At 47.5% G+C, this 23084-nt stretch overlaps 1 protein-coding gene across 1 annotated transcript in view; it reads left to right on the top strand.

Moving 5' to 3' along the window:
- OAS3 (2'-5'-oligoadenylate synthetase 3) overlaps positions 1–22835 on the top strand; it is a 28605-nt gene extending 5770 nt beyond the window's left edge. The window contains exons 3-16 of the mRNA XM_010368753.2: positions 533–708; positions 2797–3035; positions 3993–4146; positions 4911–5255; positions 6753–7035; positions 10993–11168; positions 12605–12855; positions 13266–13416; positions 14160–14333; positions 15662–15947; positions 17336–17511; positions 17853–18091; positions 19516–19663; positions 19870–22835. Of these exons, the coding sequence (XP_010367055.2) occupies positions 533–708; positions 2797–3035; positions 3993–4146; positions 4911–5255; positions 6753–7035; positions 10993–11168; positions 12605–12855; positions 13266–13416; positions 14160–14333; positions 15662–15947; positions 17336–17511; positions 17853–18091; positions 19516–19663; positions 19870–19881 (2810 nt within the window). The 3' untranslated portion in view covers positions 19882–22835. The remainder of the gene's footprint in view (positions 1–532; positions 709–2796; positions 3036–3992; positions 4147–4910; positions 5256–6752; positions 7036–10992; positions 11169–12604; positions 12856–13265; positions 13417–14159; positions 14334–15661; positions 15948–17335; positions 17512–17852; positions 18092–19515; positions 19664–19869) is intronic.
- Positions 22836–23084: the final 249 nt, after the last annotated feature.

Below are 23084 nucleotides of genomic sequence, written 5' to 3'. Positions count from 1 at the left end.
CCTGTAGTAAAAAATATCAACAACCACTGCTAAAGGATCAGGGCTTTTTGCCTTTTATTGCTTGGGCATCATTTTCCTCTCCGTGACACCTCTTAATTAAGGGTATGTAGAGTGGTGTTTTGAGGAAGGCTCACAGAAGGAGAGAGTTGCCAGGCTGCAGGTACTGCTGACTCAGCTGGAAGCATCTTTCCTGTTTAACCATCTTAGAATGCAGCTGCTCTTCTTTGAGCTGTTGCTCCAAGGACTGCCTGGCCATTTGGGAGGGAGGGACTCTCCCACTGCATTCTGGAGTGCCGCTTTTCTTCCCAGACTCCTGAAAAGCTCCGGGCTCTCTTCCCAGTCCCCCGACTCCCATGTTGCCAGATTTCTTCCCCTCCAAATTCTTCCCATTCTCTCTCAGTGCCCCAGGCTGAGCTCGGCAACCCCCATCCTGGGTTCAAGCAATCCTTCCACCTCAGCCTGTGGGCTGCCCACCGCCCTCCATCCTGTGTCCTCAGTGCCCTTCCTAACTTACAGCACTTCACACCAACAGGTCAGGCCGGCTCTCACGTCAAACCCAAGCCACAAGTCTACTCTACCCTCCTCAACAGTGGCTGCCAAGGGGGTGAGCATGCGGCCTGCTTCACAGAACTGCGGAGGGACTTTGTGAACATTCGCCCAGCCAAGTTGAAGAACCTGATCTTGCTGGTGAAGCACTGGTACCACCAGGTGAAGCCACTTGGGAGGGTTGCTCCAGACATGTGACTATTTGCTTTGTACTTCCATAGTCGTGAAACTGTTGTCATACATTCAGTGGCCATTCATGTTCTCTTTCTGGGAATTATCTGTTTATGTACCTTGTGCATTATTTTCTCCTGGGTTAGCTGTCTTGTTATTGATTTGTTGAAGCTCTTTATATATTGTGGATACTGATCCTTATTTAGTTAATATAATGCATTCTTCCAGTATTCTTCCAGTCCGTGACTTGGGCTTTTGCTTTGTTTAAAGATTATTTGTAGGACAAAATATTTAAATTTTAATGTACTCAGATATATCCTTTGAAAAATGAGTTATTCTTAGTGTGTCTTAAGAAGTCTTTCCCTATCCTGCCAGGTGCAGTGGCTCACGACTGGAATCCCAGCACTTTGAGTGGCCGAGGCAGGTGGATCACTTGAGGTCAGGAGCTCAAGACCAGCCTGGCCAACATGGTGAAACCCTGTCTCTGCTAAAAATACAAAATGTAGCCAGGCGTGGTGGCACACACCTGTAATTCCACTTACTTGGAAGGCTGCGGCAGGAGAATCACTAGAACCCAGGAGGCAGAGGTTGCAGTAAGCCAAGATTGCACCACTGCACTCCGGTCTGGGTGACAGAGCCAGACTCCATCTCAAGAAAAAAAAAAAGAGGTCTTTCCCTATCCTGACTTTGTAAAATGATTCTTTCATATTTCCTGCCACCGTATTGTTTCCCATTGTATTTCTGTTCATATTCAGGACTTTGGCCTGTCTGGTATAGTATGAGGAAATGTGGAGGTAGTACACCTCCCTCCCCAGCCTCAGGGATGCTCCCTTGCTCTGTTCATGTTTGTTGCCAGACTCTTATGCACTGGGGAAAGTGTGCCAAGCCTATGCCTGGAGATGGAGGAACAGGCTCCCCTAAAATCTTGCAGCACATGGCTTGGTCATTCTGATGGACCAGGCATCATAAGCAGTCTGTCTAGGAGATTCTGGATTCCAATTCTGGCTCAGCGATCTTCTTGCTGTGTGACCCTGGACAAGTTCCTAGCCTTCTCTGGGCCTCTGTTTCCTCCACTTGCACATAAATAAATATATGTGTTGGTAAATCTTACTCAGGTTCTTTCCACATAAGATTCTCCAGGGGCAGAAAATGCTAATAGCCTGGTACTTCTTAAAAGGGCAAACTGCTGGATATGGTGACTCATGGTTGTGGTCCTCTCTACGCAGGAGGCTGAGGCGGGAAGATCACTTGAGCCCAGGAGTTCAAGGCTGCAGTGACCTATGATTGAGCCACTGCACTTCAGCCTGGGCAACAGAGCAATACTCTGTCTATAAATTAAGTAATTAATTAATACAACTATGGAGTCAGCCTGGTTGGGCGTTAGAAATTCTATCTTGATCTGGGTGGTGGGTATACATGCGCACCCAGGCGTGTTTATCACCCCAAAGACGGGGTGAGTGGAGGGAGTATGGAGATGCTGGGTGCTTCTAGTCAGGTGGGTCACCTTCTGGCAAGCTAAAGCATCCCCTCTGGAGTTACTCAGAGGCCTGGGATTCTTGCCTTGGCATGGAGTAATCCCTCCCTGGTACATGGAGATCCCAAGTATATGGTTCACAAATAGAAATCATGCATTTTGGGATGGGGGATAGACAGCTGGAGTGAGGAGGGAAGGACAGAGTCCTGGCCCGCTGCCCCACCCCACTCCAGGGGTGAAAGGGCGACAACTTGGTGCCCTTCTCCAACCATCCACGAAACTGGGACCCCAGATCTGCTTCACCTTTATTTGAGGATAGGTAGCAATTTGAGACTACCCTTGGCTTCTCTCTGACTGCTCCCTGCCTCCTTGGGACTTGAAACTTACACCCCTCCCTCCCACCACTTCCCCATCACACTAGCCAACCACTTTGCTGAAGCTACCAGTGAGGGCTGGTGAGAAATGCCACTTGTTCTTGGAACAGGCTTGGAACACAGCATCTTGTCTCAGGCTCAGCCTGGAAGGTCCCCAGTCTGGTTCTGCAGAGAGCTGGGTCTCTTTCCTCTCCTTCATCCTTCTGAGTCCCCTGCCATGCCCTCTCACAGGTGTGCCTACAGGGGTTGTGTGAGGAGACGCTGCCCCCGGTCTATGCTCTGGAATTGCTGACCATCTTTGCCTGGGAGCAGGGCTGTAAGAAGGATGCTTTCAGCCTGGCGGAAGGCCTCCGGACTGTCCTGGACCTGATCCAACAGCATCAGCACCTGTGTGTTTTCTGGACTGTCAACTATGGCTTCGAGGACCCTGCAGTTGGGCAGTTCTTGCAGGGGCAGCTTGAGAGACCCAGGTACCTCCTAATAATACCTGTTCTCCTGTCCTGGGGCTAGGGGGAGATAATTAACAAGGATAAAACTGGTCACATCTACTGAGTGCTTGGGTGTAGGCCAAAGCTAAATGCTGCATGTACATGTTTTAATTCACTGGATTCAGCCCAGATGCAGCACATTAGAATTACCTTGGGGAGTTTTAAAAAATATACCAGTGCCTGACCCCACATGTTTTATGTGTGAATGTTTTGCTGATGTATAGCAGAAAGTGCATGTTCTGATGAATGTGTGAAGACTGCATACTTTGAAACCATCACCCAGATCATGGTAGAATATTTCCAGCACCTCGCTGGTTCCCTCTCAGTCAGTAACCTTCCAAAATAACCCCACTTACACTTTTAAGATTACAGTTGTGCCTTTTCTTAAATCTTATTTAAATGGAATCATGCCACATGTACTTTTGTGTCTGGCTTCTTGTTCTGTTCTCAAGATTAAGTCTTTGAGATTCAGCTATATAGTTGTGGATCATTCTTTTTTGTTGCTGTATAGTATTCCATTGTGTGAATTTCTCAAAATATGTTGTCCATTCTACTGATGATGGACATTTGAGTTCTTTCAACTTGGAGCTATTACAAATAGGGCCATTATAAACATTTTTGGACTTTTTTTGGCACATATGCATATCTGTTGGAAATATACCTAGGAATGAAATTGCTGAATTGTAGGGTGTAACTCAGGAACCCTTGAGAGTGGATCCTGGTGTCTTGTGATTCCAACGTGCAGCCAGGGTTGACAATGATAAGCAGGCAATGTTGTTATCCTCATTTTGCAGACAAGGAAATTGAGGCTCAGAGAAGGTAAATCATTTGCCCCAGGTCACACAGCTGGAAAGTAGCAGAGATGCGATTGGAACCAGGTCCATTTCACTCTAGAACCCTCTTGCTAACCAGAACCTTCTTGTCTCTCTGAAATTGCAGGCCTGTGATCCTGGACCCTGCCGACCCCACATGGGACCTGGGGAATGGGGCAGCCTGGCACTGGGATTTGCTAGCCCAGGAGGCAGCATCCTGCTGTGACCACCCATGCTTTCTGAAGGGGATGGGGGATCCAGTGCAGCCTTGGCAGGGGCCAGTAAGTGAGGGGGTCCCAGGACCCTTGGGTTTTGCACTTTGTTTATATGTCCAGTGTTTCCTGAGCATCTACTATGTGCCATATGGTGTGGAACAGGCTTTAAAAAGCAGGGGTGGCTGGGTGCGGTGGCTCACACCTGTAATCTCAACATATTGGGAGGCTGAGGCGGGCAGATTACCTGAGGTCAGGAGTTCGAGACCAGCCTGGACAACATGGTGAAACCTCGTCTCTACTAAAAATACAAAAATTAGCCAGGCGTCGTGGTGGGTGCTTGTAATCCCAGCTACTCGAGAGGCTGAGGCAGGAGAATTGCTTGAACCAGGGAGGCAGAGGTTGCAATAAGCCGTGATCACTCCTTTGCACTCCAGGCTGGGTGACAGAGTAAGACTCCATCTCAAAACATAAATAATAAATAAATAAATAAATATTCACAGGGCAGCAGGCATGTAAAACGGTCTTATCACCAAGCTCAAGCTGAAACTGCCAGGGCGAAGGAGCCCTTTGTTTTTCTGCACCTATGGTCTGCTTACCAGGCCTTTCTGCCCATAACAAGGGCACCCATTTTGCGGTTTATCCCTTCAGAAAGGCACCTTTTTCAACTCTGCCCAAAGATGCCAGGTGGGTTAGCTATGGCCCTCCCACTTCCCCTCTCTAAGCCTCAGTCACCCTGACTGTACAAAGGGCGGGAGCTGGGGAGAGAAGGCACTAGGTTGATGCAGAAACCTCTGCACCTGGCTGAGGCAGCTCCTTCAACGACCTTCCAGGGCCTTCCACGTGCCAGATGCTCAGGTTTGGGCCACCCCATCCAGCTAAACCCTAACCAGAAGACCCCTGAAAACAGCAAGAGCCTCAATGCTGTGTCCCCAAGAGCAGGGAGCAAAGCACCTTCATGCCCAGCTCCCGGCCCCGCTGGGGCAGCCAGCGTCACCCCCTCTGTGCCGGGAATGGCCTTGGACCTGTCTCAGATCCCCACCAAGGAGCTGGACCGCTTCATCCAGGACCACCTGAAGCCGAGCCCCCAGTTCCAGGAGCAGGTGAAAAAGGCCATCGATATCATCTTGCGCCGCCTCCGTGAGAACTGTGTTCACAAGGCCTCAAGAGTCAGCAAGGTGAGTTGGGCCAGTGGAGACACGGGGGGACCCTATCGAGGGGTCAGCGTGGGAAAGGGAAGGAGATACAGCAATGGAGCTGAGGTTGGGCTGGGGAACTGCACGGCCCGGGAAGGATGATTTGCTGGCTTAAATAAAATATATTTAAGTGCCAGCTTAGATTTTCTTTTTTTAATGATACAATTTTTAAAACACTATTATGAGAATCAGATCACTTGCCTCCTCAGCTCAAAATTCTCCATGGTTTCACAGGGTGCAGAGGCCTCAAGTCCTGTAGGGTGGGCCCTGGTCTCCCTCTGGCCTTGACTTACTCCACACTGGCCTCCTGGCTGCTCTGAGCTTACCAGGTCCACAGGCCCATTCAAGGCCTCTGTAGTGGCTGTTTTCTCTTCCTAGAAGAGAATGAGAATTCTCTTCCCCATCCATTTGTCTCTCTCTTTCTCCTCTTCAAGGTTCTTGATCCAATGTCCTCTTCCACTGAGGCCTGACCACGCAATTTAAAATTGCAGTCTTGCCCGGGCACGGTGGGTCACGCCTGTAATCCCAGCACTTTGGGAGGTCAAGGTGGGCAGATCACCTGAGTTCAGGAGTTCGAGACCACCCTGGCCAACATGGTGAAACCCTGTCTCTACTAAAAATACAAAAATTAGCCAGGTATGGTGACAGGCCCCTGTAATCCCAGCTACTCGGGAGGCTGAGGCAGGAAAATCGCTTGAACCCGGGAGGCAGATGTTGCAGTGAGCTGAGACCGTGTCACTGCACTCCAGCCTGGGTGATAAGAGTGAAACTCCATCTTAAAAACAAAAATAAATAAATAAAAATAAAATTGCAGTCTTGCACTACCAGCCCCCTTTCTGCTCTGCACAGTGCTTAGCATTTTCCTTTTCTCCCCCAGCCAGCATGTAAGTTCCAGGAGAACAGAAATTTTGTATCCTCTCCTCTTCTTTCCTTCCTGCAACAAACATTTAGTGAGCACTGACATGTACCGGGATATGTGTGATATCCCGTGTGATACCACATTACATGTAAGTGTTCACTAAATGTTTGTTGCAGGAAGGAAAGAAGAAGAGAGGGAGGGAGGGAGGGAATTGACGGAAACAGGGCAACAGAGCGCAACTGCAGGCCCTATTTGGACTTGGGACCTCAATTTGCAACTGTTGGCCCAGATGTGCTGTCAGTAGGCGCTGCAGATAGTAGGCTAAAATGTTTGGTCGCTGCCCCTACTCAGCCCCAACTCCATTACCTGTTGCTGCAGATTGGCCTGACTTAGCTCAGGCTTCATGGATCAGAGGGCAGATGCAGGCAGTTACAACTTGACTCTCTGTCACAATTCTAAGAGGTCACAGGACCCATGCAGTCTGCCTCTGTCATAGTGCCCAGACCTGACATCAGCGAGAGGGCAGGTTCCAGGCTGTAGATGGGCGCCGGTGATGGGATCATAGTCTGACTCCCAGGCTCCTAGGAGTTCCCTGGTCTGAGCTGTACTTCCCTCCCCAGGGGGGCTCATTTGGTCGGGGCACAGACCTAAGGGATGGCTGTGATGTTGAACTCGTCATCTTCCTCAACTGCTTCACGGACTACAAGGACCAGGGGCCCCGCCGCGCAGAGATCCTCAATGAGATGCGAGCGCAGCTAGAATCCTGGTGGCAGGGCCAGGTCCCTGGCCTGAGCCTTCAGTTTCCTGAGCAGAATGTGCCTGAGGCTCTGCAGTTCCAGCTGGTGTCCACGGCCCTGAAGAGATGGACAGATGTTAGCCTGCTGCCTGCCTTTGATGCTCTGGGTGAGGGTGCCCAGCATGTCACTTGGAGAATGATAGGGACCTCAGGTGCCCATCTAACTGGGGTGCCTGCCTCCTCTTTGTGATCTTAATTCTCCTACTTGACCAAGCATTGAAAACGACTTTGAGATATTGAAAGTAATCATCACCATCAAATCTTACAACTATTTAGTGCTTTAACTTTACAAAGATTTTAATTATGAAACGTTTCAAGCATACAGAAAACTACAGACATCACACACCCATGTACCCCAATTCAGATTTTAAAAATGCTAACAGTAGGCATATCTGCTTGGTATTTTTTTTAAAGAAATTCTCATGTTATAATTTTCTTCCTTATTTTAAAGGGTTTACTTTATGGTTCATTTTTTTTTTTTTTAACTTTTGGAGGTGAATCTTAGCTTAATAATTGTCAGTTTTAGTCAACGCAATTAAAGCTACCAATTTCCCTTTCAGTACCACTTTAGTTACAGGGTAAATCTTTTGTTTGACATGTATAATTTTTATCCTCATTCCGGTCTAAATATTTTGTACTTTTAATTATGACATCATTGTTTGTTGTTTCATCCATGAATATTTGGAAGTAGCTTTCCAAATGAATGTTTTGGGGTTTTGTTTGCTTTTGACATTTACTTATTATCTTTTTTAAAACTATAGTCAGAAAACATACTTTATGTGATATCAATTATTTGGAATTTGTTGGCATTTCTTAGGTTGCCCATGGTTGAAAAGAATGCATGCTTTCCAGCCAGGCATGGTGGATCACACCTGTAATCCCAGCACTTTGGGAGGCCAAGGCGGGTGGATCACTTGAGTTCAGGAGTTCGAGACCAGCCTGGCCATAGTGAAACCCTGTCTCCACTAAAAATACAAAAATACAAAAAAAAAAAAAAAAAAATAGCCTGGCGTGGTGGCATGCACCTGTAATCCCAGCTACTCGGGAGACTGAGGCAGGAAAATTACTTGAACCTGGGAGGTGGAGGTTGCAGTGAGCTGAGATTGCACCGCTGCACTCCAGCCTGAGAGACAGAGTGAGACTCCATCTCAAAAAAAAAAAAAAAAAGATCGCACGCTTTCATTGCTGAATGCAGACTTCTATATAGGTCCTTTAGATCTAGTTTATGACCTTTTGCTCAGATAATTTTTTGTTTAGTCTCTCAATTTCTGAGCGAGATATCTTAAAATCTCCTGCTCAGAATGGAGACTTATCCATTGTTCCTTGCAATTCTGTGAAGTTTTGCTTCTAATATTTTGAGGCTATGTTATTGAGAACATATATGCACATAATTATTATACTTTATTGGATTGTACTTTTTATCATTAAGTAATAATCTTCATTACTTCTAAACGTTATCTTTGTCTTAAAGCCTTTTGTCTGATATTAACAGAGCCGCAGTCCTCTTTTGTCGGCATTTTCCTGATGTACCCTCTCCACTCTTTATTTCCTAGTATGTGTTATTAAATTGTACCCTTTATAGGCAGCACAAAGCTAAAAGACAAAAATGAAACAAGCAATAATGATATAATAATTTACACAGGTTTAATAGTATCTTGGAACTAAACTACCAGACACTAATAATAGGGGAGACTGTTTCTTTTGTTTTTGTTTTCACAGTCTGTGCAAATTAAAACCTATTAATATAATTAACAAATTTTTTCACCATTGCTACTTGATTTCCAGTTCTTCCTTCTGGATTCATTTTCCTTCTTACAGAAATACATCTTTTAGTACTTTTTCAGAAAGGGTTTATGAGTGACAAATTTTTCTCAGACTTTGTCTAAAGCCCTTTCTGTTTCACCTCCATGCTTGAATGGGATGCTTGACACTTGTTTTCCTTAGTTCTGCTGTCTTCTTACCTGTTGTTGCTGATGAGAAGTCTCTGTCAGTTGTTGAATTTTTGTTGTTAACGATCTGTTTTTTTGTTTGTGTGCGTGGTTTTTGTTTGTTCATTTTGTTTTGATTTCCCTTTTGTTGGCTTTTAAGACTTTCTCTTGGTTCATAGTATTCTTCAGCTTCTCTTTGATGTATCTGGTGTATGGATTTCTTTTTAATGTGTCCTCTTTGAAATGTGCTGTCCCTCCTGAATCTGAGAGCTCAATTCTTCCTTTAGTTTTAGGGAGATGTCTTCCAGTAGCTCTTCGAATACTGCCTCTCCCCTATTTTCTCTATTCTCTACTTCTGGAACTCCTGTTAGATAGTTTCTTATCTCATCCTCCATGGCTTTTCATCTCTCTCTCTCTCTCTCTCTTTTTTTTTTTTTTTTTTTTTTGAGACGGAGTCTCTCTCTGGAGTCTCGCTCTGTGAGAGTTCAGTGGCGCGATCTCGCTCACTGCAAGCTCCACCGCCTCCCGGGTTCACTCTGTTCTCCTGCCTCAGCCTCCTGAGAAGCTGGGACTACAGGCGCCCGCTACCAAGCCCGGCTAATTTTTTTGTATTTCTTTTTTTAGCAGAGACGAGGTTTCACAATGTTAGCTAGGATGGTCTCTATCTCCTGACCTCATGATCTGCCCGCCTCGGCCTCCCAAAGTGCTGGGATTAGAGGCGTGAGCCAGTGCGCCTGGCCGCTTGTCATCGCTCTCATTGTTCCCATCTCTTTGTCTGTCAGGGCTGCCTGTTTTTCAGTGTCTTGGACCTGTCTTCTGGTTTATAAACTCTATTAAAATAATGTCTACTCTGCTGCTTATCCTTAATTTTTTTTTAATTTCAATGACTTTTTCACCTCTAGAAGTTGTGTTTCTCTCTTTCTTAAATCAATCTGTTATTTGTTCATAGGCTTCAATTCTTTCACTGTGGTTTCAGTGTCTTTGATGTCTTTAATAACTTCCAACATGCTTATTTTAGTGCCTCAGATTGTCCAATCAACCCAGCTTCTTGAGGTGCTAATTTTCCTATTTGCTGTGTCGCCTGACTCTCCCTCATGGTCAAGCATTTCCTCATATGGTTCGTCATTTTTTATTGTGAACTGATCTTTGGGGTTTGTGGAGCTTTTGTTGTCTTTGCTTTTCCTGTGGAAGTTCCTTGTGCCATGGGTTGGAGAATATTCCCCGTGGGACCAAGTTTTCATTTCGCTTCTACCTGGACTCCAAGAGGTTCACTAATTCCCAGGCTAGATTATGCATTAATTCAACAGTCTGGGATTTCCTCACCATGCAGATACTGTACATTTGGACTTCACATCCACATCTAGCACAGGATGGGGGTCCCAGTTTCTCACAGGGGATTTTCTTTTTTCCCCCACCCAGAGCCCTAGCAGCAAGCTTCCTTAAAGCCCCTCTCTGCCAGTGGATAACCTTCTGCAGTCACTTTTCATGAAGAAGGCATTTATTTTAGAGGCCAGCCTTACGAAAGTGAGGGATGAGACTCAATTGTAGCTTCCTCTCTGTCTTGTTTTTCTTCTTCTGGAAGATAACGTTAATAATAGCAATAATTACTGCTTATTGAGCACATGATGTATTCTATACACTGTTCTAAGCACTTCACATGTAGATTTCAACTGATTCTTACAATAACCTTAGAAGGACAGGTGCTATTTATGATCCCCCTTTGACAGATGAGGAAACTATACCCGAAGAGGTAAAAATCACACAGCTTGGATTTGAACCCAGGCTTATCTGTCTCCAAAGCTCACTCCTTTAACCACTACGTGACACAGCTTTTCTGGGTCAAGATTATCCGTCTTTCAGCTTTCAGGGAAAATTTTTTTAAAATGAATAAATAGAAGATTATCCACCGTGCCATTACTGGATGGATTAGCAAAAATTATTAAAAAGCATCCAGTACAGAATTGATACTGAAAAAAAAGATAGCTCTGATTGTTATTCAATATTATAGTGTATCACTGATTGCAATGTTAGGTGATTAATGTTCGAATATTCGTAAAGGCTGGCGAATGGATGGGCTGGTAAATGCTGCTGTCTGCGATTGGAGTTTCACACTCAGGGTGTTTCAAACTTCTACAGGGCAGCTCAGTTCTGGCACCAAACCAAATCCCCAGGTCTACTCGAGGCTCCTCAGCAGTGGCTGCCAGGAGGGCGAACATAAGGCCTGCTTCACAGAGCTGCGGAGGAACTTCGTGAACATTCGCCCAGCCAAGCTGAAGAACCTGATTCTGCTGGTGAAGCACTGGTACCGCCAGGTGAGTTGCCCCTGGCTCCTCCCAGGAAGCCTCCACTGTCATGGCAACCACTCCAGCCAATCAGTTCCTCCCCTACACCCACATCTCCCCTCCTTGGCTTCTTATTGATCATCCAAAGCAAAAGGACCGGCCTCCTCCATCCTCCATTTCCTGCCCAGATCTGGAAGTCACTGTTAGAAAAAAATCTTTTCTCTATCAACTCTAAAGTCCTCATTTCTTGTACCTGGGGTTCACTGTCCCTCTTTAGCCCATCCACTTCTCTCTTTTGACACTGCAAATGTTTTCTCTGATTTTCCCCCACCTCCAAGCTTTTGCTTATTATGTTATCCCCACCACATCTCTATTTTTAGAAAAGAAAACTCCCCTTTCTGGAAGCCTAGAGCTGGCAGTGACCACCATATGGTAAGGGCCTGTCCAAGACAGAAAAACCAGAGCACTTGAACAGAAAAGATCTGAACAGAAAAGCTGATGACACCTTATGGGTTCCTGGATCAACCTGTGCCTGAAAGGAGTCTACTCCAGGGCTTTTGGGTTACATCAGCCAATACATTCTTTCACAGGCTTTTTTTTCTTTTTCTTTTTCTTTTTTTTTTTTTTTTTTGAGAAAGAGTCTCACTTTGTCACCCACGCTGGAGTGCAGTGGCACAATTACAGCTCATTGCAGCCTCGACCTTCTGGGCTCAAGCAATTCTCCTGCCTCAGCCCCCCGAGTAGCTAAGACTACAGGCATGCACTACTACACCTGGCTGACTTTTGTACTTTTTGTAGAGACAGGAGTCTTACCATGTTGCCCAGGTTAGTCTCTAACTTCTGAGCTCAAGTAATTCACCCACCTTGGCCTCCCAAAGTGCTAGAATTACAGGCGTGAGCAACCGCGCCCCAGTCTTGCTGCCTCTTTTGAGTTGCACTAAATTCTGAGCATCCTTCGGAGTTCCCTTACTAAATACTTCTCTGAATTCTGACTTGCATTCATGCATCCCTATATTCAACAAACATCTATTGAGCACCTGCTATTACTAACTCTTGTGATGGACACTGGGATACCAAGATGGATATATTGTAGCCCCTATTCCTGTACAACCACCCTATGTTATGTGATTAATGTTAAAATATTCCTAAAGGCTGGTGATGGATGGATTCGTCAATGCTTCCATCTTCAATTAGAGTTACACACTCAAGTTGTTTTAAATTTCCAAATTCCTTGAGGGAAGACACTGGGCAAAAGCCACAGCTGAGCTCTCAGTCTCACTGTATGACCTTAGACAAGTCACTACCCTCCTCTGAACCTCAGTTTACCCACCTGTAAAATGAGAAGTATCAGCAAGTTTCTATTCTTTCTGCACTTCTGTTTTCTATATTCCCTTCCTGCCCCAAGTGCTTATGGCCACACTCAGTTCACATCCACTAATCACTCATCTTGGCCTTGGGTGACACAGGTTGCGGCTCAGAACAAAAGAAAACGACCAGCCCCTGCCTCTCTGCCCCCAGCCTATGCCCTGGAGCTCCTCACTATCTTTGCCTGGGAGCAGGGCTGCGGGAAGAACTGTTTCAACATGGCCCAAGGCTTCCGGACAGTGCTGGGGCTCGTGCAGCAGCATCAGCAGCTCTGTGTCTACTGGACGGTCAACTATAGCACTGAGGACCCAGCCATGAGAATGCACCTTCTTGGTCAGCTTCGAAAACCCAGGTGAAGACCCGCTTCCCTTTGCCTGGCTTAATTATGCTTCTCCTCCCCACTGTCACCCTGGAGTCAGTCATCCAGGAGGGGTCCAAGGTAGGGTTTGGGGTAGCAATTCCGCTCCTCACTCTGCTTCCCTCTGGACTCTTTGCTGAGGAAATGTGGACATAAGGAGTCCCAAAAGGAACCAGGGCCAGTTTTGTTAGCATGATAAAATAGTATTTCTCAGTTGACGGGGCCACCCAATAGCTTTCCAACCAAGGCAGCTAATTGAGACTGCTTCTGCATTTGGACAAGACTGAGCCAATCCTGAGGTCCTGACCCTCTTTCCAGCCCTCACGCCCCTTGTCAGCCCTTCCACCCACCTCCTCTTTCACTGACTCCCACCTTCCCCACCCACCCTCTTGCTGTGCCCCCAGACCTCTGGTCCTGGACCCCGCTGATCCCACCTGGAACGTGGGCCAGGGTAGCTGGGAGCTGTTGGCCCAGGAAGCAGCAGTACTGGTGCTCAGAAAGAAGGCCTGCTTTCTGAGTAGAGATGGGACACCCATGCCGCCCTGGGATGTGATGGTAAGACGGAGGGTCCTACCTTCTAGTCAGGTTCCCTTAACCTGCCGGTGCACCCATCCCTCGCTGCTAGGAGTGTTGGTTCCTGACAACTCATAGCCACTCCTTCTCTGGAGACTTGCCTTCCGTGAAATGCACAGATTGCTACATCCCAGCCAGTGCCTGAGTGACACAGGGTTACAAAAGGCCCAACTTTGTCTCCAGGCGGAACCGACTCTGATACAATTCACGGTCCAGCGCTCCCTGTGGGATCAGGCAAACGCTTGTCTCCGGCTGAGCACCTAGCTTTGCTGAGACTCTTCTCTGCCCTCTGCTGCTGCCCTCATTCCACTTCTCCTCCAAGCACTGCCCCAATTAATCATATCCACAAGAATTCCCACCATGGGCCCTGCTTCTAGGAAAACTGAGACATAAGCCACTTGCAGCTCCCAAAAGGACATGATTTTATCACTTTTACTATTTTGCAGCAGGGTCTCATGACCAGCGTTTAATACTCAAGACAATCCATTGAGACTCGGGCTTTATTATTGCACTCATTTAAACATGGGGAAACTGAGACTGTGTATTGATGCTAGAACCAAAATTCAATCTCAGGTCCTTCTGATGCTACCTCAGAACCTACCCACCAGCTGAGAAGGAAAGAGGAACGTGGGAGACAGTGGGAGTCTTGTCCCCTCAAGGGGCAGGGCTTGGGTGAGCACTGGGAGTCCCGTCTCAAGCTAGCCCTCCCTGGATTCTCTCTGCAGCCAGCCCTCCTTTACCAAACCCCAGCTGGGGACCTCGACAAATTCATCAGTGAATTTCTCCAGCCCAACCACCAGTTCCTGGCCCAGGTGAACAAGGCTGTTGATACCATCTGTTCATTTTTGAAGGAAAACTGCTTCCGGAATTCTCCCATCAAAGTGATCAAGGTGGTCAAGGTGAGTCCTCAGAGAGCTATAGGCAAGCAATGTCCTGCAAGCTGGTGATCTCTCCCAGCCCAGGGCCAGGCCTGACCCACTTCCACCCTGGTAGCAACCAGCAAAAAGCCAGGCATAGAGAAAGAGCCAGAAAGTGATCATGGGGGATTGGCAGAGAGAGGGCCCAGATATGTCCAACAAGTCTTTTTTGGTTGCTGGTGACACCCAACTCAAAAGAGGCAGCAAAGGAATGTATTGACTGATACAACTGGGAAGTCTGGGGGTAGGGCTGCTTACAGGCATAGCTAGATACGGGAGACCAGGCAGCATCATCAGGACTCAGTTTTTCTCTCCAGTTCTTGGTTTTGCTTTTTAATGTCTTGGATAGGCCCTTAACATATGGTGGTCTTTGGCAGCTCTAAGCTTCCAGAAAGGGGAATTTGCTTTTTCTTAAAATTCAAATAAAAGTCTTGGAATTGAGTCTCATTGGCCTGCCTTGAGTAACCTACCAACCCCCAAACTAATTACTGGGGCCAGGGAGACATGATGCTCTGGATGGCCAAGAACAGGTCACACGGTGAAGTGGCCCCCGCCTAGACCTCATGGGCTGAGTGTGGGGTAGGGGTGGTCCCTCCATAGAACACCAGGATGCTGATCCCAGGTGGAAAGGACACTGGGGGTGTACAAAAGGTCACACTGTCCACGGCACTGGATACAGCCTCAGTCCACAGTTGGAGAGAGAAGTGAGACCCAGATCGGCTCAGAAAGAGTGTTAACATAAAGGCAACCAGTGAACAGTGCCAGGGATGCTGGTTTGCTGTGTGACCATAGGCATGTACCTTCCCTTCTCTGATCCTCACCTTCCTGATTTCTAACACTTGAGGAGAGTGGCTTGGCTCACTGGTTCTCAACCCTGGCTTCCCTGGCTTGACTTTGGAATCACAGTTTTCAAAAAATATGCTGATGCCCAAGCCCCAACCCAGGAAAACTTAAATCACAGTCCTGTGGGGTGGGAGCCAGCCGTTGGTCATTTGTAAAAGCCTTCCAGGTGCAGACAGGCTTGGGAGCTTCAGGGCCAAAAAAACAACCAACAAACAAAACACTTCTCAAATCCTCTCCAGTCACAAAACATGATGGAGTGAGAAATTTTGCATTTGTTGAAGGGTTTAAACTTACCTCTTGCACGCTTCTTTTTCTTACAGTCATACCAGATTAAAGATGTAACAGAGAGGTTAGGTGACTTGTCAAAGATCACACAGTAGGTTTTCTAACTCATAGTCCAGAACCCACAGGCAAAAGAATGCCAAGCCATGCTTCAAGGGTTGAGCCACCTGCCATGTCCTCTCTAGGGTGGCTCTTCAGCCAAAGGCACAGCTCTGCAAGGCCGCTCAGACGCCGACCTTGTGGTGTTCCTCAGCTGCTTCAGCCAGTTCACTGAGCAGGGGAACAAGCGGGCCGAGATTATATCCGAGATCCGAGCCCAGCTGGAGGCATGTCAACGGGAGCGGCAGTTCGAGGTCAAGTTTGAAGTCTCCAAATGGGAGAATCCCCGTGTGCTGAGCTTCTCACTGACATCCCAGACGATGCTGGACCAGAGTGTGGACTTTGACGTGCTGCCAGCCTTTGACGCCCTAGGTGAGGTGCCCTGGCATAGACCTGAGAGGGGAAAATACAGAGGCAGGCCTGCCATGCGCAGTTGTAGAGGTTGCACAGTGCACAACCAGGCCACATCTGTTCGCATCATTGCAGGCACTGTAGTTGTGTATGTTCATCACAACTTTCCTGCAAAGTATCTAAAGAAGAAAGCACCTTTTTCTAATTTGCACAGGCACTCTGTGGGCTAACAGTGGCCTCAAGCTGGGTTCTAGTCCCAGCAATTCCACCAATATGCTGGATGACCTTGAACAAGGGACTTCCCCATCCTGAGCCCCACTGTCTTTATCTCACATCTGACAGTAAGGACACTGATGTTTCTTGCACATTCCAAGCTTTGAGTGGTTTGTGTGCCATCCACCTCCTCCACCTGCTGCAGATCTATTCATTCAGTTCATTCAATACATGCATCTACTCTGTGCCCAGTGCTCTTCCAAGCACCAGAAATAAAGCCTTGAACAAAATAGATACAACTCTCTTCATATCTCTTCAACTCTCAGTTTGGTTAGCAGTTTTCAGAGTGAGAAAATCCCTCGTATCTGAATTTATTTAGTTTCTGAGTTTGAGGGAGCAGGTAGCCAAGGGAGGGATTCATGCAGAATTTTGTTTTAAGAGACAGGGTCTTACTTTATCACCCAGCCTGGAGTGCAGTGGCGTGATCATGACTCAATGCAGCTTCGAACTCCTGGGCTCAAGTGATCCTCCCGCCCCAGCCTCTTGAGAAGCTGGGACTACAGGTGCATACCACTATGCCTGGTTAATTTATAGAATTTTTTGTAGAGATGGAGATCTCACTATGTTGCCCAGGCTGATCTGAAACTCCTGGCTTCATATGAGCCTCCTGCAGTGGCCTTCCAGAGTGCTGGGATTACAGACGTAAGCCACTGCACCCAGCCCAGCAATTTGTCTGAATCTATTCAGTTCCTCAGTTCAGAGAGCGAGAATTTGGATATTAAGGAATGCCTTTAAGTGCAATGTAACCAGAATGGTGATGTCAACTCCATACATAGCTCTGTTACCTGCAGGAGGTTGTAAGACCGAGGCCTGTCCTCCCCCAGTTAGAGAGAAAGATAAGCAAGTATTAGAGAGGTGTTAAAGAAAGACTAGCTCCAAGCTGAGACTTTTTCCAAGATAGGTAAACAGATGGTTTGAAAGGGAGCAGAAAAGGGAGTAAGACTGTCACCAGGGATTTAACGTGGGTCATGCCACATCTGTGTTCCACCTAAAAACACCCTGTGGCCTCCCAGTGGATCCCAGACCACCCTTAGGAAAACACCCAAGAGGTAGGAGATCTCAGAAGTCCTTTCTAAGTTGGCCCCATTGGGACACCGTGGGAACCAGAGTGATGGTAACCGTCTCCCCACCTCCAGGCCAGCTGGTCTCTGGCTCCAGGCCCAGCTCTCAAGTGTACGTCGACCTCATCCGCAGCTACAGCAATGCAGGCGAGTACTCCACCTGCTTCACAGAGCTACAACGGGATTTCATCATCTCTCGCCCTACCAAGCTGAAGAGCCTGATCCGTCTGGTGAAGCACTGGTACCAGCAGGTTCGGCACATGGATGGGCCACCTTCCCCAGCAGCCCTAGGCTCTGCCTCTGGAGCACTTTCCTGGGAGGAGGCAGGGCCCAGCCCTGGCCAGGAACCCGGGTTGGGGGAGCAGAGCAGAAAGAGTGCTATATCTCAGCTGTGGGACCTTAGTTTTCTTATCTGTAAGATGGGGGTGATAAAGCTATGTTGCAGGATATGATGGGATAATGCATAGCAAGGCATCTGGCACATGTAGTGCTCAATAAAAGTTTTGGGGTTGCTTTGCCAAGTCCAGAATAGTCCCTTCTGTACCTCATCAGTGCCAATATAAACCAACACATCTTTCTCCTCGTTCTCCAGTGTCACAAGATCTCCGAGGGGAGAGGCTCCCTACCCCCAAAGCACGGGCTGGAACTCCTGACTGTGTACGCCTGGGAGCAGGGCGGGAAGGACTCCCAGTTCAACATGGCTGAGGGCTTCCGCACGGTCCTGGAGCTGGTCACCCAGTACCGCCAGCTCTGTATCTACTGGACCATCAACTACAACACCGAGGACAAGACTGTTGGAGACTTCCTGAAACAGCAGCTTCAGAAGCCCAGGTTCGGGTCTACCCCCAATGTTCCAGAATTTCAGACCTGGGATCACTCACTCTCCCCACTTTCTAGATTGCAGAGCAGAGACGGGAAAACACTCTTCGTAGAACTGATTCGTTTCTAGAAGTTATATTCTTAGCACCTGAGGGACAAGCAGTCAATTTTCTGGTCACCCAGGAATAGGGTTGCCAGATAAAATGCAAGACCCCAAGTTAAATTTGAGTTTCAGGTAAACAGTGAATAACTTCTTAGTGTAAGTATGCCCAATGCCATATTTGAGACATAATTATGCTTAAAAATTATTCACTTTTTATCTGAAAGTCAAATTTTACTGGGCATCCTGGTTGGTTGTTGCTGTTGTTGTTTGTCTGTTTTTGTCGTCCAGGCTGGAGTGCAATGGTGTGATCTTGGCTCACTGCAACCTCCTCCTCCTGGGTTCAAGCAATTCTTCTTCCTCAGCCTCCTGAGTAGCTGGGACCACAGGCACATGCCACTATGGCCAGCTAATTTTTGTATTTTTAGTAGAGACAGGGGTTTCACCATGTCGGCCAGGCTGGTCTCGAACTCCTGGCCTCAAGTGACCTGCCCGCCTCGGCCTCCCAAAGTTCCAGGATTACAAGCATGAGCCACTGTGCCCAGCCTTGTATTTGTATTTGTTAAATCTGACCACCCTACCTGTGAACCCACCCAGGTGACATAAGCATGTTTCATTCTTTGGGATTTTGCCTACCTCGGAAATGGGTACAGAGGTAACAGAGATGCTTTTGCAAACTCAGGATGCATCTCCAGTCAGTGCGTAGTGGCTACTTAGAATGATGTGTTGAAAAAGCTTCTGAGGTTGTGATTTGATGCAGCTGGAAACAGCAGGCTAACCAACTAGTGGTGTCCAAACGTTGAGCATCCCAAATGCAAAAATTCAAAATCTGAAAATGGCCCAGAATTTGAAGCTTTTTGATTACCAAAAAAACGCTCAAGGAAAATGCTCATTGGAGCATTTTGGATTTTCAAATTAGGGATTCTTAACTGGTAAGCGAAGAGTCCAAAATCTGAAAAATTTGAAATCCAAAACACTTCTGGTTGCAAGCATTTTAGATAAGAGATACTCAACCTGTATCATGGATGCAGAAAGGGAAAGTTGTGGAACCAGTGCTGTGATTGATTAACAATGCCTCCCCTGAATAAGGAAGGGGTAAGCGGTAGCACTGTGGTTGGTTAGTAATGTTTGCCTGAATACAGAATGGCAAAGTGGCCATGTGTGTCTTATTTTCTATACCTGCCCTGTAGTGTGTGCTGGGAGCGCTGAGGAATCTCTGAGCCTGGCCCTAGCCCCTGCAAACTGTTAGGTGAAAAGGGAAGATAGTCCAATCGGTGCCAGAGGTGGACACCGAGATGTTGCCAGGAATAAGACTGACCCTGGGTGGGAATTACAGGCCTATCATCCTGGATCCAGCTGACCCAACAGGCAACCTGGGCCACAGTGCCCGCTGGGACCTGCTGGCCAAGGAAGCTGCAGCCTGCATGTCTGCCCTGTGCTGCGTGGGACGGAATGGCATCCCCATCCAGCCATGGCCAGTGAAGGTAAGAGATCTGTGGTGTCAAAGGAAGTACCCTTTGCGGGTAAGTGGGGAGCATGGCCAGGGGAGGGACATGACTCCTCCTAAATGGACAGGACCCAGTGACGGCCCCAGGTGTGCCCCTGTGCTTCCATTTTCCCATCTGGCTATGTGGTCTCAGCTTCTGCAGAAAGGATGGGGTTACTAACATCTCCTATAATACTTCCCTAGGCTGCTGTGTGAAGTCAAGAAAATCAGTGGTCCTACTGGATGAAGAGAAGATGGACACCAGCCCTCAGCATAAGGAAATTCAGGGTCCCCTGCCAGATGAGAGAGATTTTGTGTGTGTGTGTGTGTACACATGTGTGCATGTGTGTGTTTTAGTGAATCTGCTCTCCCAGCTCACACACTCCCCTGCTTCCCATGACTTGCACACTAGGATCCAGACTCCATGGTTTGACACCAGCCTGCATTTGCAGCTTCTCTATCACTGCCATGATTCTATCCTGCTTCCCACGACCACTGCTGCTTCCCACCCAGCTGAGAATGCCCCCTCCTCCCTGACTCTCCCTCCCTAATCTGCCCATGCAAATTAGCTCACATCCTTCCTCCCGCTACAATCCAACCCTTCCTCCCACTGGCCTCTCCTTCTTCCCAAATCTAAATACTTTATATAGGGATGGCAGAGAGTTTCCATCTCATTTGTCTGCCACAGCCATTTGGTACTGGCTACCTGGAGCCTTATCTTCTGAAGGGTTTTAAAGAATGGCCAATTAGCTGAGAAGAATTATCTAATCAATTAGTGATGACTGCCATGGATGCAGTAGAGGAAAGTGGTGGTACAAGTGCCATGGTTGATTAGCAATGTCTGCACTGGATGCAGAAAAGAGAAGGTGCTCATAGGTTTACAGTGTATGTCTGGGCTATTGAGGAGCCCTCTGAGCTCAGTTGCTAGCAGGAGAGTATGCCCATATTGGCTTACTTTGTCTGCCACAGACACAGACAGAGGGAGTTGGGACATGCATGCTATGGGGACCCTCTTATTGGACAACCAATTGGATGCCTCTTCATGGGAGGCCTCCTGTTCTTCACCTGTTATGCTGCACTCCTCCCTAGTTTACACATCTTGATGCTGTGGCTCAGTTTGCCTTCTTGAATTTTTATTGGGTTCCTGTTTTCTCTCCTAACATGCTGAGATTCTGCATCCCCAGAGCCTAAACCTGAGCCAGTGGCCAAACAACCATGCTCAGCCTTTTTCTCTCTGCCCTCCAGAGCAAGGCCCACCAGGTCCATCCAGGAGGCTCTCCTCACCTCAAGTCCAACAACAGTGTCCACACTAGTCAAAGTTCAGCCCAGAAAACAGAAAGCACTCCAGGAATCTTAGGCAGAAAAGGATTTTATCTAAATCACTGGAAAGGCTGGAGGAGCAGAAGGCAGAGGTCACCACTGTAGCTGAATCAGAGGTCAGAGAGCCACCACTGCTGCTGCTAATGCCACCACTGCTCCTGCCATCACCGCCTCACATGCACAAAACTGGAGTCGAAACCTTGGTTAGATTCCTGCAACCACAAACATCCATCAGGGATGGCCAGCTGCCAGAGCTGCGGGAAGACAGATCCCACCACCCTTTCTTAGCAGAATCTAAATTACAGCCAGAACTCTGGCTGCAGAGGAGTCTGAGACATGTATGATTGAATGGGTTCCAAGTGCCAAGGGGCAGAGTCCCCAGCAGATGCATCCTGGCCGTCTGTTGGGTGGATGAGGGAGAGGGTCTGTCTCAGAGGAAGGAACAGGAAACAAATAAAGGAAACCACTGAACATCCCTTCTCTGCCCCACAGGAGTGTCTTAGACAGCCTGACTCTCAACAAACCACTGTTAAAACTTACCTGCTAAGAATGCTAGATTGAATGGGATGGAAAGAGCCTTCCCTCGTTATTGTCATTCTTGGAGAGAGGAGAGCGACCAAGGGCAGCTCCTCTGAGTCACCTAGAGCCTGTTCTCTGCCCTGTTTGGCTCAGCCTACAGAGATTAGAGTAGGTGAAGGGACAGAGGACAGGGCTTCTACTACCTGTGCCATATTGACGGCCTCCATCTCTGTCCCCCGTCTTGGTGCTGAACCAATGCTAAGGGCACCTTCTTAGACTCACCTCATCGATACTGCCTAGTAATCCAAGGCTAGAACTCTCAGGACCCCAACCTCCGCCTCTTGGATTGGCCCTGGCTGCTGCCACACACACATCCAAGAGCTCAGGGCCAGCTCTAGTGGGCAGCAGAGACCTGCTCTGCCAAGGTGTCCAGCAGCAGAGTGGCCCTGGACTGGGCATTGCAAGCCAGTGATGCTCCTGAGTAGACCAGGTGGCTATTGGGTGCCTTCCATTCCCACCACACAGACTCTGGGCCTCCCCGTAAAATGGCTCCAGAAGTAGGGTAATTATGAGATGGTGGGAACCAGGGCAGCTCAGGTGCATGATACAAGGAGTGGTTGTCATCTGGGCAGGGCAGAGAGGAGGCCTTGCTGATCTGAAAAGGGGTGTATTTCATTCCAGGCCCTCAGTCTTTGGCAATGGCCACCCTGGTGTTGGCATATTGGCCCACTGTAACTTTTGGGGGCTTCCCGGTCTAGCCACACCCTTGGATAGGAAGACTTGACTGCATAAAGATGTCAGTTCTCCCTGAGTTGATTGATAGATTTAATTGTCACCCTAAAAACACCCACATATGCTTTTCTATGGAACCAGATAAGTTGACACTAAAGTTCTTATGGAAAAACACACACACAATAGCTAGGAAAACACAGGAAAAGAAGAGTGCTGAGCAGGGCCTAGTCTTAGCCAATATTCAAACATACTATGAAGCCTCTGATATTTAAACAGCATAGCGCTGGTACGTAAATAAACAGACCAGTGTGTTGGGTGACTCTTTCCAAGACTCTGGGGAAAAAAGTAGTAAAAAGCTAAATGCAATCAATCAGCAATTGAAAGCTAAGTGAGAGAGCCAGAGGGCCTCCTTGGTGGTGAAAGAGGCTTGCATTTCTTGCAGCCAGAAGGCAGAGAAAGTGAAGATCAAGTCCAGAACCGAATCCTAAGAAATGCAGGACTCCAAAGAAATTGGTGTGTGCGTGTGTGTGTTTAATTTTTAAAAAGTTTTTATTGAGATATAAGTCAATACCATAAAGCTCTCACCCTTTTAAAGTGTACAATTCAGTGGTGTGAGTATATTTGTGAGATTTATACTTGGTGATTTCATAAAACTTATATTCAACATATTCATAACTAGAGCCATATCACAGATACATTCATCATAGTAATTCCAGACATTTTCATCACCCTAAAAGGAAACTCTGACACCCATTAGCAGTCATTCCCCATTCCTCCAACCCATTCTCTCCCTAATCCCTAGAAACCGCCAATCTACTATGTATTTCATCTATTGCAAACCTTTCATA

This window comes from Rhinopithecus roxellana, chromosome 10 (genome assembly GCF_007565055.1).
Source record: "Rhinopithecus roxellana isolate Shanxi Qingling chromosome 10, ASM756505v1, whole genome shotgun sequence".
In the NCBI taxonomy this organism is placed as follows: Eukaryota; Metazoa; Chordata; class Mammalia; order Primates; family Cercopithecidae; genus Rhinopithecus; species Rhinopithecus roxellana.
Note: the sequence above shows the minus strand (reverse complement) of the source record. Positions and strands in the feature narration are given on the sequence as shown.